We start from the raw sequence: 15,784 nt of genomic DNA on the forward strand, positions 1-15,784 counted from the left end.
CTGTCAGAAGAAACAGAGAGCGCTGACATAATGCAACAGCCATAAATCAACATAGGAAGGAACAGTCTCAATAAACTACTAAAGCAGTCGAGTAAAATATATTTCCTCATAAATTGTACGAGTCTGCTATCTAGAATAGTTTATAAGTTTGTGCACTGGTCAAGAAGCATTCAGAGAAAATAAGGAAGTGCACGCGGCCGTTAGAGCGCGCTCCGTTTTTGTGTGCGTGACGTGCCATTTTTAATTACCCCATAAAAAACAACTATTAATTACATATATATACATTTTTTTACATATAATTTTTTTTTCTTTTTTTTTCATTATTTAGAATTCTTTGTTTATGTTTAACTGCAGCAATTTAACTCTTGTAGTATTGTATGAAAATTAATATGTTTTCCCTTCAAGGTCTTTAGATTTTAAAGTCCCTCTGTCCTAATCAAACCCAATGGACCACTTGCACTGAGGTTCGTGACGCACTTCCCTTTGGAAATAGTACATCTCACTTATTTCCGGTTATGTTTACCTTCAATGTACTGTGGTCAAAGTGTGGTTGAACAAACACCACCTAAAATGAGTGTCCCCAATAAGATTTAAAAATGTGGCAATTTTTATTGACAGGAGAAGGTATATTCTGATGTTTACTGTGTGCAGAATTTTCCAAACTCATCGGAACATGAAGTTTTAATCCAACCCAAGCCGATCTGAGAAAAATGATTTCACCGCGACGCTGATGTGTATGAGAACAGATGAATAACACCAGTACGAACCACCACGAACATTTATTTATTTGGATTAAATATTTTAATCATTGTGTGTCATTTTTCAATGTCAATCTTTTCACTACTTACATGTTTTTGCCCAAAATGCTTTAATATTCAAAGTAGTTGACTGTCACTCTCCTCTTTGCTGTGTATGTCACTGATTAAATAGCCTAGCCTATTTAACCTTGTTACAGGCACCTCGCGAGCATTCATACATTCAGCTATTTTAAAAGACTGGAATAAACACCAGCGCACACAAGCAATCCTTTTAATAGTTGATTTCATTTAAAAATGTAAACCCAACAGGTATGAAATATCAGAAAGAGAAAAACACTGTTAATGTGAAGACCAGCATATAGGACTGCTGCAGCTTACTGGATAAATATATTTAGCCTATTTATTATTCAGAACGCACAGTTGGAAAGAAAATATATTTATAGGAACATTTCGGCAGGCTCAAGATAATTTATACAGAGATCATTATTCATTGTTTTGATCAGTTGGCTGCAATGAAAAGCGGAAATGCTTAGACCTGTTTTCCGGTTCAAACGCTGGGCGCTCTGCATAACCCCTATTGGGAGCCATAAAACAAAGTGATAATCTGCATTCTCATGTATGTAGGTGCGCTGTAGGTACTAACTAGAACACGGAAGTAGTTGTGCAAGTAGTCCATTGGTAGATATTATTGAAGCTTTGGCCCTCTGTTCTAATTTTTTTTTTCATGCATTTTTCATTTCTCACAAGATCGTGGAAGGGTATGTTTCACAATTCACCCTGATGCAGGTACTGTATATAAGGCTAAAACGGCCATTTACACTGTCAGCAGGTGAAAAATCCACTGTGGAAAATAAGAAACTTCTTCACAAGTCTCAAAAAAACATATACATATCAACACAAACACTAATACCAAACAGTTTTATTGCCTCACATCTTGGACCACTCGATTGGCAAACCTTTGGCTGAAATGATGGATTATTGCATCAAATGCAATTTAGGCTTTTTAAAATCTTGTGACGTATGACTGTACAGAGCGCTGACTGTGCATTTCCTCTCTGCTCTGTCGCTAGGCCGATCGCCATGGAAACTGCAACCATAGCGCAACAGGAAGCCAGTGCAACTGAGAAAATTACAAGTGAGATACAGTCAGATTCTGACTCACTCACACAGGTACAGATATGACGTCTGTTTCATTTTGTATATAAAGATCATGCCAAACTGAACACACATACATTAATGTTTGAATAATCTTGGGAAAGTGAATGAATGAAGAATTTATCTACTATTGTACACCCAAAGCACTTTATAATCATTTCAGGACAGGAGTCTCTCCTCACCCACCACCACCATTTTGAAAAATGTTTCAAAATCTTATTTACAATTAAACCGACACTGTAATACACATTCCTAACCATAGTAAAAATATGGTTTGACTATCATATTCATATACCGTGGTATTAATGTGGATTTCCAAGTTACTTATGATAATACCATTAAAAACATGGTAATATTATGATACAGTGTCCAAAAAACATGGTAATATCATGGTACTTATGTGTATTGTTAGACTGCAATATTTACAGACTAAATGTAAAAATAAAGATTGTGCAAAATGACTTTATTGTATTAAAAGTGTGTTTAAACAAGTGTTATTTTAGTATTATATACACTATTAAAGTATTTATTAATATTTTGAATTTGCTTTTATATTTATATTTTTTGTTTTAATTTTAGTTTAACTTTTGCCAATTTTGCAATTTTAGTCATTTTAGTATTTCTAATTAAACTTTTTTTATTTTAGTTAGTTGCTTGTTGTATTTAAGTTAGTTTATAGTTTTTGTTGAATCTAATATTTATATTTTATTTTAGTTCAGCTTTATTTCAATTCATTTAAAAATATATATTTTTAGTTTTAGTTAAGAGATAGTTTACCCAAAGTTCATTTACTCACCCTAAAGTTGTTCCAAACCTGTATGAGTTTCTGTTATTCTGTTAATATATTTTAAAGAATGTTGGTAATCAAACAGTGGACGGTAGTCATTGACTTCCATAGTTGGAAAAAAAGATGTAACACTTTAGTTTAGGGTCAATTCTCACTGTTAACTAGTTGCTTATTAGCATGCATATTACTAGGATATTGGCTGTTTATTAGTACTTGTAAAGCATATATTAATGCTTTATTCTGCATGACCATTTCTAATTCTAGAGACCATTCTACATCCCTTAATCCTACCCAATGCCTAAACTACCTTACTAACTATTAATAAGCAGTCATTAGGAGTTTACTGAGGCAAAAGTCATAGTTAACAGTTAGTTGATAGTGAGAATTGGACCCTAATCTAAAGTGTGACCAAAAAATACTATGGAAGTCAGTGGTTACCATCTTTTGTGTTCAGCAGAAGAAAGAAATGAGTAAATGATGACAGAATTGAACAATAACAACACTGGGTTAAACAGCCTCAGACATGTCTTACCCTCTGTCTGTCTCTCTCTCAGGTGAACGAGGGTGTAGCTGTGGTGTCATTACCTGATGGACAGACACTACATGTGCAGGGAGTCATTCAGACAACACAGCCCTCTGTTATACAGTCACCTCAGATACAAACTGTGCAGGTACACACATACAGGTTTTTTATGTATGTAATACATTTGTACAGGACTGGTGTAAATATAAGCCTTAGGAAAAGTTACCATCTATACAGTCCACACTTATTAAACCATAATGTGTGCTGTTCTGTGAGCCATTCAAGCGCAATCCTGTTATTCATTTACCCGTTCCTTCACCTGGAGAGGCTGACCAATCACATTGCAGGCAGTTAGAGCTGTGGCCAATCACAGGGCACGTTTACTCATCCTGGGATCAATGGGATGAAGGAGAAGCAGATTGACATAGTAACAAGAAGAGTGAGAGTAGCTGTATAGAACGGTAATGAGATTTGTGTGAGAGTAAATGCATCTGATCTTCTTGGTAACACACACACACACACAAAGCCCACGTCAGACAAAACAAATCTGCTCAGGAGAAGATAGAAAACTCATGGTCACTTGGCACAATTGTTATCTATAGTGACATATGTAAAATACATATTTCATCTAGCACTAAAGAATATCCTCTTTTTTTCATTCAATGAAGCCTTAAAATGATGAAAAAGCGTCTATATAGTCTCTATGACTGCTGAGCTAATACTAAAGATGTGTGTAAAGAACACCCAGAAATATAAGTAGTTATTCACTGAAATTTCCCCTCCACATGTGATTCTTTTAAAGACTCATTTGGCATTAAGGCGAGTGCATATGTGTGTTTAAATGTTTTTAGGTAGCTTCTGATACCGGTGGCCCAGGTACAACACCATCAGATTCTCAGAAGAGGAGGGAGATTCTGTCCAGACGCCCGTCTTATAGGTGAGATCCATTCTTGAACGACACAGTGTTAATTTAGCATTATTCATAAACTATTATAGTATTTATTAATATTTATTAGCTTTTACTATTACTGAATTAGCTTTTACTTTTATATTTTCAGTTTTCATTTTAGTTCAAGTTTTAGTAATTTTAACATGCTTTTGTCATTTTTATTTAGTTTTAGTCATTTAATACTTCAACTTTAACTTATTTAATATCTAGTTCAGTCATGAAACTCTAGAGGGTGCAGGCTGACAGGTCCTGTACAAGCAGTCATATCATTAGCGCATGACACAAGCTGATTGGCCTCTGCTGATCCTGCAGCCAATGAGATTGCTTGCCCAACATTTAAATAGTCTGGTTCATTGTTTGCTGTAAGCTAGTCCTGCAGCGCATTATCAGTAGTGGTGGGCGATACTGCAAATTTCGGTATCGATCCGATACCAAGTAAATACAGGGCCAGCATCGCCGATATCGATACCGATACCAATACTTTTTCATTTTAAAAGCATGCACTTGAACATGTATGCACTTTCCTGTGCTAGAGCAGTGTGTCATGATTTATGAGGTGAATGCATCATTAATATGCTAAATCTGAATACGTTTTCATGACTACTAAATATTTTGTGATTTGTGCTCTCAACTCGCCTGTAATTAGTCAGTGACCCTAATTATAGTGCTAGCCTACTAGTAGCCTACTGTTCAAAAGTTTGGGGTCTGTAAGATTTTTAATTCTCTTCTGCATTTTTTTTATCAAAAATACAGTAAAAACTGTAATATTACAATTTAAAATAGGCTATCTGTTTTCTATGTCATAGTAAACTGTAATTTATTCATGTGATCAAAGCTGAATTTTCAGCATCATTACTCCAGTCATGATTAATAATTCATTTTAATATGCTGATTTGCTGCTCAGGACACATTTCTTATTATTATCAATGTTGAAAACAGTTTCATATTTTTGTGGAAACCATGATACATTTTATGCAGAATTATTTGATGAACAAAGTTGAAAGAACAGCATTTATATGAAGTAGTTTTTTTTTTAACAGTGTAAAACCCTTGACTGTCACTTTTGATCAATTTAATGCATGGATCCTTGTTGAATAAAAATATTAATTTCATTAAAAAAATCTTACTGACATCAACATTTTGAACCGTTATGTACATTTTTGGTTTGTTTAGTGCGAAATAACTCCCGATTGTTTCTCTGTCATCTAAGCAAGGCTTCGTTTCCCAAACGCACTGTGCCTGTGAGCTCAGCGAAGCACCAGCATCGAACGCTGTCTGTTATTGATTGGTTTCGTCTTGTGTCCAGATGACTAGGAGAAAAAGTTCTATCCTACACAATTATCCGCTAACATTCGCTTATTTTTCCACTTGGAAGCTTATTTTACGCACTGAATTGCGTGCTAAATTAATAAAAAAATTACTGGTAAAAAAAACACACATTTGGATCGATATTTTTATGAGGATCGATCCTTTTCGATATCACGTCAGTATCAAAAGTATCGATACTTCAGGATCGATCCGCCCACCCCTAATTATCAGAGTTCCTCTGAAACCCTCCACCTCTCCCAGCTCCACCTGCCTAGATCTGCTACGGGATTTATACATATCCATTCATGCAGCAGCAGCATATCTTACATGCTCACAGCAGTGAGTCTGTGTATCTATTAACAGTAGCAAGTCCATACTATTACTATTCCAAGAGTTGTCATGATTGAAGTTCGGTTAGTTAAAACAAGGCAGCATTTCTAAGATTTAATTATTATTATTTTTTTATTTTTTTATTTTTTTTAGGTTAAAGTGTTTCATCTAATATTTATAATAGATTTTTTTCAGCTTTATTTTAATTAACGAAAATTATTTTTGATAGTATTAGCTACGTAAAAACACCAATCAGATATAACTTGACATCATTCATTTCGTCCCTGGAGTCAACAACAAAATACTCCAAACCCAATAATACCCAGAAACCCACACACATGATAGTTCTTGTCTGAATGTATTGACATTTCGTGACAGATACTGATGTTTTAGTTTACAAATGCATTTTCAGGAAAATTCTTAATGAGTTGTCATCAGATGTACCTGCTGTGCCAAAGATCGAGGAAGAGGAGAAAGTTGAGGAAGAAGCCCCGCCCACCTCTAGTGTTGCTACGGTGACGGCACCATCTTCAATCTACCAGACCAGCTCAGGGCAATACAGTACGTCTGAGTTCATTGCTCAAATAATTATCACATTGTGTGGCATGACGTGTCAATTCAAGTGATTACCCTTAAAATGAAGGGTTTTGTTGTTCATCAGCCCTTACTTACGAAACAGCAACACATTAGATACTGCACAAGTGTTTCCCAAATTTATGAAACTCTTATCAGTTGTTATAGCAAGTGTTTGGGAAATTGAAGATAAACTGTCTTATTGTTTTGTGTCTGTGCAGTTGCAATCACTCAGGGTGGAGCGATACAGTTGGCCGGCCCTGGAGGAGAGGCCTTGCAAGGGGTTCAGGCTCTGACTCTTCCCAGCCCCGCCACACCCCAGCCTGGGGCCACTATCCTGCAGTACGGCCCCCAGCCTGGAGACCCTGGCCAACAGCTACTGCTAAGTGCTGGACAGGTGCTCGTTCAGGGTAAGACACTGGAACTTTTATGAACATCTTTAAATGCTTTAATCTGAACCACATCACTTCTCTTCTGAAGTCAGTCAGACAGAAAGAGGTTAAAAATCTTTTACAAAATGTTAAAATTGTTGTAATTTCAGCAAAGTGTGTATATGAGCTGTTAGCTGATAGCAGGCCCTGATTGTGGAAGGACAATAAATATACACGTTGCATTGTGGGAATCTAGTTAGATTTGCAGTCAAGTTTGTGTTGGAAGTGAGAATTATTATTATTATTTTTTTTTTTGTGAAATGACATTTACAAAATGTACAAAATAAGGTTGAAAATCTCCTTGATAAGAGTTTCAGCATGTGAACTATTGGTTGGAAATCCAATGTTTTATTTGAATATTACCCTAAATAACAATAATAATAGAAGTGCCCTGATACCCTGGTAAACCCTGGTAAAGTATCTGTGTTGAACATTGTAAAAATAATTTTCTTAAACAGTATTTTGGTCTTGATTTTCAGTAAAATATCTAAACATCCTTGAGATATTTTAAAATGAGTTTTCAGAGAATATTAGAGAATATATACTTATTTTAAGTTTATCTTACCCTATTTGCAAATAGTTGTTTTTATTGTTTTTTAAGCATAAATCCAAAATAAAATAAAAAAGAAATATAAAATAGTAACGTATTTATATATAAATAAATATTAAAAAAAAAATATATATATATAAAAAAAATATATATATATATATATATATTTCCTAAAGCAAGTTTTATTTATTTTAGGGGTTTAAATAATTTTACTGCAAAAAATAAATAAAATACTGATAAAGACAATATTTTTGCAGTGAAGAGAGATGTGTTCATTAAAAAAAATTTTCCTCAAAGTGACTAGTCTAATGTTTTTGTGTTCGTTAGTTCAATAAAAGTAACTACAAATAAATGTTTTATACTTTGCTCCTGGTAAAATTGTAATATTGACACAGAGATGGAACATTTTAAACAGCAGCTCTGAGCACAATAGAACATAAGAATAGATAGATTGTTTCAAATGATTTCCCACCGATTGAAACAGAAAGGCCTTTAGAGATATCCTTAAAGATATTCATCTATGTAAACAGAGTAATATGACGACTGACGTGTGAGTCTCTGTGTGTGTGTGTGTGTGTGTGTGTGTGTGTGTGTGTGTGTGTGTGTGTGTAGATGACCATTTCAGATGCCTGTGTAGTGTTATGAGGTGAAATGGGCACAGTATCCTTTTGTTTGAGCTGCAATGCTTTTGCGTCACCATGTTCTAAAAATACATACTCAATAACATATCCCTCCTTCTCTTGTCTTCTTCCCTTCTCTTTTACCATGAACTTAAACATTTAAATTCCATGCAGTTGCAGAGACTTGTTAGAAATCAGTTTTAATGTTCCTCAGGCCATAGATTTAAGCATAGAAGTTTAATCACAAACCTAGTGTCTTCTTTCTCTCAATCTCTCTCTCTCTCACACACACGCATGGGTGTGGGGGGGGGGCATTCTCCAGAGGGAGTGTGTTATTTCCCTGTGAGACTGCCGTGATGTCATAGTGATGTCAATGCCCTTAATAGTAACCTGTAATCTGACTGAGAGAGAGAGAGAGAAGGACGTAGGGAGGGAGAGAGAGAGAGAGAGAGAGAGAGAGGGAGGGAGGGTTAATGGCAAAACATTAAGTGTCACAACTCAAACTCAGACAGTCAGAGAGAGTCTATGAGAGAGAAACTCACTCAGTGAACCAGCTGAAAGGAAGAGAGAGCTTTAAGAGGAAATAAAGAGGAAACAGAAGATAGTGCTCAAAAGACAATCACAACTGGATTACTACAGCATAGAGATGGCAGTGACCGGGGAAGAGACCGAGTCAGGTGAGAGAGAGAGATGTGTGTGCATGTGTGTGTTTTAAGAGGGAAAAATCAGTGATGCTAATGTATATATGCTGTGTGCATTTATGAAGTTCTGTATTTTGTCATTTGGTAAATAAGCTAGTAGCATGATGAAATAGACATTGCTTTGTATTGTTTTTTAAGTGAATATTGGTAGTTATTTAAACTTTCATTTAGTTTTTATGTAGTTGCTGCTTAACTTTTTTGCCTTTTACTTGTAAATTTAAATTATGTGGTGTAGTAAATAAATGTTTCTATATATTCCAATTAATTTGAGTTTATTAATAATGGATGTATAATAATAATTATAAATATAGTAATTATTATAAACATATAAAACTAAACAATAATAATTATGAAATGCTGTTTAAATTTTTTTATATGGAGCAGTCACTGCAGAACATGTCAACAATCTCAAAAGTAATTAATGTAGTGAATATAATATTAGATTATTAATAATAATGAAATTTAATATAGTGAATATTACAATCCTACAAAACTGATACAAATAAACAGAAGTTATATCATGTGCGAAAGTTTGTAAACACTCTGAGAAAGTGGGACATCAGAAAGTGGAAGAATGACACTTGTTTTCGGGCTTCTTTTGCTTGTGTCCTTTTAAGTGGTTGAAACTTACTTCTCGGTCGTAAACACACTCATTGACATGCTCCTGTTTTACGAAATCAGGCTGGAAATCTGCCTGTCTATTCACACACATGAATCATTGAGAGAGAGGCAGACAAAAGCAGAGAGAGAATGAGGGGGGAGGAGGGAGGAGCTTTCTGTTTGACGTCAGTCTGTTTCCTGGAAGCCTGCCGAAGCCGAGACGGGGAGAGAGAGAGAGAGAGAGGGAGGGAGAGGGAATGGGGCGGGGGTTTGGGCAACGACGCACACAGTGACATCAGCATTTTGTCACATTGTCTGATAACAAACGCACACACACACATGCACGTTAAGTCAAGGCATATCCAGTTTGTTGAAGGACGTTTACTGCTGGGAACATTGACTGATAGCTGCATTAAAACTGTCTGTACTGCACCAGTGACCTTATACTTATATTTGGGGTTTTGAATGTTACTTCAGGTATTTTTAATGTTGTTTGTGTGGGTGGATGTTATAGTTTTTATATAACTGCTCTGTTCATTGTTACTGTTTTGGATTTATTGCATAAACTAATGAGTCCAATTAGACCTGCTCTTTTAAACCTGGTTACAATAGAAGTCAAAGCTGATTGGTTAGATCCAGTTTTATGTGCCTCTTTATTAGTCGGCTAAGTGTCAAAAAAGAATTGCAAAAATAATGCTTATTATCATATCCTATTTTCTCAAGATAACAACTTACTTTATGGGCTCTGTTTGCTTCCATATGTTTGGAAATGAATATTAATAATAATGAAACTGATTTTTTTTAATTAGCTCAAGCATATATATCATCACTGATCTAATTATTATTATTTTTTCATAGATAAAAAAAAAATCAGATTAAACCATTGCAAAAATAATGATGATGATTATTATTATTTTTACATACTGTTTTCTCAAGATAACAACAACTGTGATTTCTGTTTGTTTCCATATGTTTGAAATAATAATAATACATAAAAATAATAATAGTAATTGTTGGTGTTGTTGAGTATAATTATTGTCAATAATAATGAATTATATGAACCTATACATTTAATTATACAATAAATTAAACTACTTTATTCACTCATAATTTAACATGGAATTATGCACTTAATTTTTTATTTATTATTTATTTGGTGTCTCAGCTCAAGCCCATATATCACCTCTGATCTACATTTTAGAGTTTTAAACCTTTTGCAGATGAAACCATAGCCAGATTATATTCCATTATATTCCAGAATATTATTATTATTATTATATTTTCACAGTGTACTCAGCTCTTTGCTTCCATATGTTTTGAAATAATAATAAATAAATACAATTATTGTTATTATCAATAATAATTAATTATACACTATTTTGTTTTATATTTTACGTTCTAAGGATATACAGTATATCACCACTGATCTACATTTTTCATTCATGAGTTTTCAGATACAGATTAAACCATCAAAATATTGTATGTTGCATCACTGACCATCAATTATTGGTAACATTTTACAATATAGTTGTAAATGCTAACATAAACTAACCATGAACAATAATTTGTACATATTTGTTTTTGTAGTTTAATTTCAAAATCAGTTTAATTTCTAAATATACTATTGTACATTTTAGTTTCTAATGCATTGATGTTAACATGTATGTAGAAATGAACATTAACTATGATTAATATGATGTAAATGTATTGTTCATTGCTAGTTCATGTTGTCAACTATCGTGTAACCAATTTCACTGTAAATGAATGCACACAGCCAAACTTTAAAATGTTCCCCTTTCATCTGTCAAAATATATAATGCATTTTGGTTTATTTGTGCATGTAGCTGCCACAGGAGACATGCCAGCGTATCAGATCCGCTCCCCGTCGTCAGGGTTACCACCAGGTGTCGTCATGGCAGCGTCGCCGGGGGCCATGCACAGCCCACAGCCGAATGCAGAGGAGGCCACACGCAAGAGGGAAGTCCGCCTGATGAAGAACAGGTACACACACACCTGAGTCTCAATGTGTGCATGTGCTTCAACTCGTCCATTTGTCTTTTTGGGGGCTTAACTATCTCTTTGAGCCTGCTCCTGTTTGACCTTTTATTTGCGTGTTGTAGGGAGGCGGCGCGCGAGTGTCGCAGAAAGAAGAAAGAATATGTCAAGTGTTTGGAGAATCGCGTCGCTGTGCTGGAAAACCAGAACAAGACTCTCATAGAGGAGCTCAAAGCTCTCAAAGACATCTACTGCCACAAGCAAGAATAGCCCTCACAAACACTGCGCAAGGACTGTGTGATACACAAACTACCTGTCTCTTCTCTTCTTCTGTCGCACCGCCTGGATTTGATCGTTTTTCGCTCGTTTGTTTAGCCAAATGTTTTTATAAGAAGTTGCTAACGTTGCTTTGAGGATGCTGAGGTCTACTGCTGTCTGCATTTTATCCTCTCTCACACACACACACACACATACATTTTAAGATTGGCATATATTACTCCTGTCCTCCGTGTTTCGAAAAAACTGGAAGTCTTCATTGATATGTGTGGAAAAATGTATGAGCTTTACTTTAAGTTGAAATCAGAAAAAAGCTAAGTTTGATGAGTAGATGTGAACTGGTTGCACACTGCGCACATAAGCAGCATGTTTACAGTTTTGGCGCATAAATATGGAGAAAATACGCTGTAAGCCCATTTGAAGTAACATAAAATACTTATTCATTGATGCAGGAGGCTACATTTGTAGGGAGTTTGTCTTCAGTAAGTCTGATTGAATCCAGGTGATTTAAGCAGTTTATTGGATGTATATTTAAATTAGATTTCTCAATCACATTTGTACATTTTAATATTTATTTTATAATTTATGGTTTTAATAAAGAAAATAGTAAATATAGTACCCCAGAAATCACTATTTTCTCGTTTTCTGTATAGATTCCAGATTCAGGTTATGCTGTTTATGTGCGCAGTGTGAAACACCAGTTTCCACATAGTAGTTTTTATATCGGGGAAATTATGTGTTAGATGGAATGAACTATTTTAAGTTGTTTATTAACAGGCATGAGCTCATGGCTGATTGTAACAGTGACCCATAACTTCACCAAGAAATGTGACATAATGTTGATGATTACATAATATTGATGTAAATGCTTAAAGGGATAGTTCACCCAAATCTTTTAATTTTGTGAGCACTACTTTTCTTCTGTGGAACACAAAAGATGACATAAAAAAAAAAAATGTTTTACTTTTTTTTTGGACCCCATTGTCTTTCATTGGCTAGACAAAACCAGTTCTTCAAAATATCCTCTTTTGTTTTCCACAGAAGAAAGTCATGATGACATGAGGGTGAGTAAATGATGACAGAATTTTCATTTTGGGGCAAACTCTCTTTAAGACTGCTCTTAACTCCTTTTATTTCTATTATATCACACAGATTTACTTTTATTCATTCAGCACACTTTTATTCAGAGAGTACAAGTAAACGAAATACAAGCATAAGCACTTCTCTGTCAATTTTCTCATGTCTGTAATTTAAAGTGTATGTTAATATGCAGACAAACTATAAATTAGCCATTTGTAGGTTGATTGCTCTGTTTGTTTGAGCATCCCAAAAATAGCATCTTTGGATCAACCAATGGAGTGAGTTTGAGGCGGAGCTACCCGTTTGAAAATATTCTTTTTTTTTCTAATCTGTTTTGTGATGCTAGAGGCAGAGAAATTACACACTTCAGCTTTTATGCTTTGTTTATCTGTGCTCCACTTCATAAAATGTGAGGAACAGTACATTTTGCATGGTGAAGGAAGGAAAATGGTGTAACATTATGAATTGTGAATGTTACTTGCATCACAAATATTGCTTTTGATGTAATATTGTATATTATCTCAGTAATGAATTTATCTTTCATTGTTTATTATAATATTAGAAGTGAAGTATGGAAGTAAAGAGCCATTTATGAGTAATAAAAGTGCAGGTTCTCTAAGTCAGACAGGTGGCACTAACTCATATTTCAGCTGTTAGGATGCCTGTGTGTGTGTGTGTGTGTATCTTCTGTTTATCAGACTGCTAGTCATCATGACTTCATCTTCACTTACAGCCAATCATGTTTCTGTGTTTTGATGCTGTACTATTTTATGTAGTCTGTTCAGAAAATGGATTTGGTTTGATATTTAAATAGCTTATGTTTTCAATTAACCTCTTAATTAGACTCTTCAGATTGATGTTAATATAACAGATTGTATGCCCTGCCTTTCTTTAACACTGTACAGAGCGCTGACATCTATTTTTAATAAAATATTTTTGTAAATGTATATGATCTTCCCACATGGTCAAACCTGAATTTTGAGAAGCTGTATTATTTATGTGTTCACCTACCAGGTCTTTTTAGGGTGTGGTATTTATAGCTAGCTGTATATAAACAGTAAATATCCCCCATTTAGATAATTTAGACACATTTTTGGAAATCCTAAAAAAATACTTGTGCATTTTTTGTGCAAACATTTTTTTGCACAACACTACTAACACAAGTACACACTTGAATGTAAATGTATTTTTGAACAGATCCTGTGAGTGTGACCTTCAAGAATTTGTTTTTTCTGAAAATGTATTGCACACGTTCTTAACCAGATGCTTTGCTGATCTTAAATGATCTCCAAGCCTGGTTGGTCTGGTCTGTTGGCTGTCTTAACTGCATTAACACCAGCTGGGCCTAACTGGGAAACAGTTTAAACCATCATCAAAGACCAGCAAACAAGCTTAATCTGTTTTAAGATGGTTTCAGTCAGTTATCTCAAAAATAATAAAACTAAAATCTTTAAGCATACTTGTTTCTGTTTATTTGTCTCTCTCTCTCTTTCAAATTTCCTCGCTTAACTTCTACTATAGCAAATTACTTTACATGTATAGCCTAGGTATTTAGCTAAAGCATCTTTATCTGCTTTTAGCTTTATCTGAGGGTTGAATATGAGTGTTTTCGAGACTTTTGTAATCAGCATGAAGCGATGTTTTTTTGAATGATATTGCATTACTGTCAGAGCGCTCTGGGCGCTAGAATGTGCTGTATCCAGTGTTGCCAGATTAGGACGGTGGTTTCCAGCCCAAACGCTCACCAAAACCCGCCCACTACATGAAAAAACCGCCCAAAATGTTACTGCCAAAATAATGTGATATAATTTCATTACCATGTCATTCAAGGTTGATAAGCACAATTTGTATCTCCTTAAAACAAAATAACGATGATAAAATAAAATAAAAAATAAATATTTTTTCCAGGAAAACAGATCAAAACAGGGCAATGATTAAGGAGAATTAGCCAATATGACTAAAATGTCCAGGTAGACACTGTCAAAACGGCAATCAAGAAATGAACCGATGACTTTCCTCGGAAGTACACACTGCGAACATAACGCAGAATTTAGCAGTCAAAACGGATTCATCGTTGATTCAAACCTTTTTCAGCAGCTGTCAGGGACGAGTGCAGTCTGGATGGTATAAGAGTTGCAGATGTCTGGTTAGGCTAGTCGTGTGCACATGACATGACCATGGACAGGAGTCGTCCCATATTTGATTTCAATTCAAGTCATTCAACTGTGCTCTCCTCTCAGTTATATTCATCGATTGAGTCATCTCCCACCACATGTGTACGTTTATAGAGTTGCACTATCTCACTCTGTAGATACAACTTACTGTATAGTAGGCTATGTCACTTTGGCATTAGCGATCACTTGAATATACCGGAATATACAGCTACAACTTATTGCGCTAAATCGCATCTGCCTGCTGAACGCTGATTGGCTAAGAGTGCGTGCACGTCGGTGACGTCAACACTAACGCCAGCTGACTCTGCATGGGTGTGTGTGTGTGTACAGTAATGTCATGATGACTGATTTTATGGACTACATGCACACTTTAGTTTAGTTTTTTAACCAATTAGACATTAAAATGTAGATGTTTGAAAACCGCCGAACTGACCCCAAACCAGCCCAAATTTTGTCCACCCGCCCAAACCCTTTTTTACCCGCACAATCAAATTCAAAACCGCCCAATTGGGCGGGAACCCGCCCAATCTGGCAACACTGGCTGTATCATGCGTTTGGCACGAACAGGCAGAACATGGAAAATTCCACAGTGTGTTAGAGCGCCCTCTACTGGAACACGACAGTTTTACACGCTGGAAAACTGTGTTCCTGTACGACACTGTCATCTAGTGGATGTTCAAGGCAAGCCGTTTTTACATTTATTATTAAAATCTCTATTAAAATTATCTATTTTTGTTACTAGTACGTATTCTTTAATTAATAGTGTACATGATCCAACTATCAGTAGTATTTAAATAGTTTATCACAATTGCATTCTTTAAACCATGTACCATGTCAATCCCATTGCATAAACATTTCATTCTTTCAAGAGTTAGAAAGTTATAAAATTAGCTCTCTGTAGCTTTGCATTCTTACACTGTCTGCCTGGGTCTGTCTATTATGATGTTCTACAGTTGACATTATGTTATAGGAAC

At 35.1% G+C, this 15,784-nt stretch overlaps 1 protein-coding gene across 7 annotated transcripts in view; it reads left to right on the forward strand.

Moving 5' to 3' along the window:
- Positions 1–13,583, forward strand: part of crema (cAMP responsive element modulator a) — a 14,235-nt gene extending 652 nt beyond the window's left edge. The window contains exons 1-8 of one of the 7 annotated variants that reach the window (XM_084410746.1): positions 1–1,544; positions 1,829–1,928; positions 3,255–3,371; positions 4,075–4,160; positions 6,223–6,371; positions 6,605–6,793; positions 11,130–11,286; positions 11,406–13,583. The exon at positions 1–1,544 is cut by the window's left edge and continues 616 nt beyond it. In XM_084410746.1, coding sequence (XP_084266872.1) covers positions 1,839–1,928; positions 3,255–3,371; positions 4,075–4,160; positions 6,223–6,371; positions 6,605–6,793; positions 11,130–11,286; positions 11,406–11,550 — 933 coding nt within the window. In that variant the 5' untranslated portion in view covers positions 1–1,544; positions 1,829–1,838 and the 3' untranslated portion in view covers positions 11,551–13,583. Of the gene's footprint in view, positions 1,929–3,254; positions 3,372–4,074; positions 4,161–6,222; positions 6,372–6,604; positions 6,794–7,976; positions 8,011–8,158; positions 8,241–8,414; positions 8,662–9,573; positions 9,763–11,129; positions 11,287–11,405 lie in introns of those variants that run through there. The other 6 variants (XM_084410748.1, XM_084410747.1, XM_084410745.1 and 3 more) reach the window with 6 other exon arrangements.
- The last annotated feature ends 2,201 nt before the right edge of the window (positions 13,584–15,784 follow it).

This window comes from Rutilus rutilus, assembly GCF_951802725.1.
Source record: "Rutilus rutilus genome assembly, chromosome: 6".
NCBI classification, from domain to species: Eukaryota; Metazoa; Chordata; class Actinopteri; order Cypriniformes; family Leuciscidae; genus Rutilus; species Rutilus rutilus.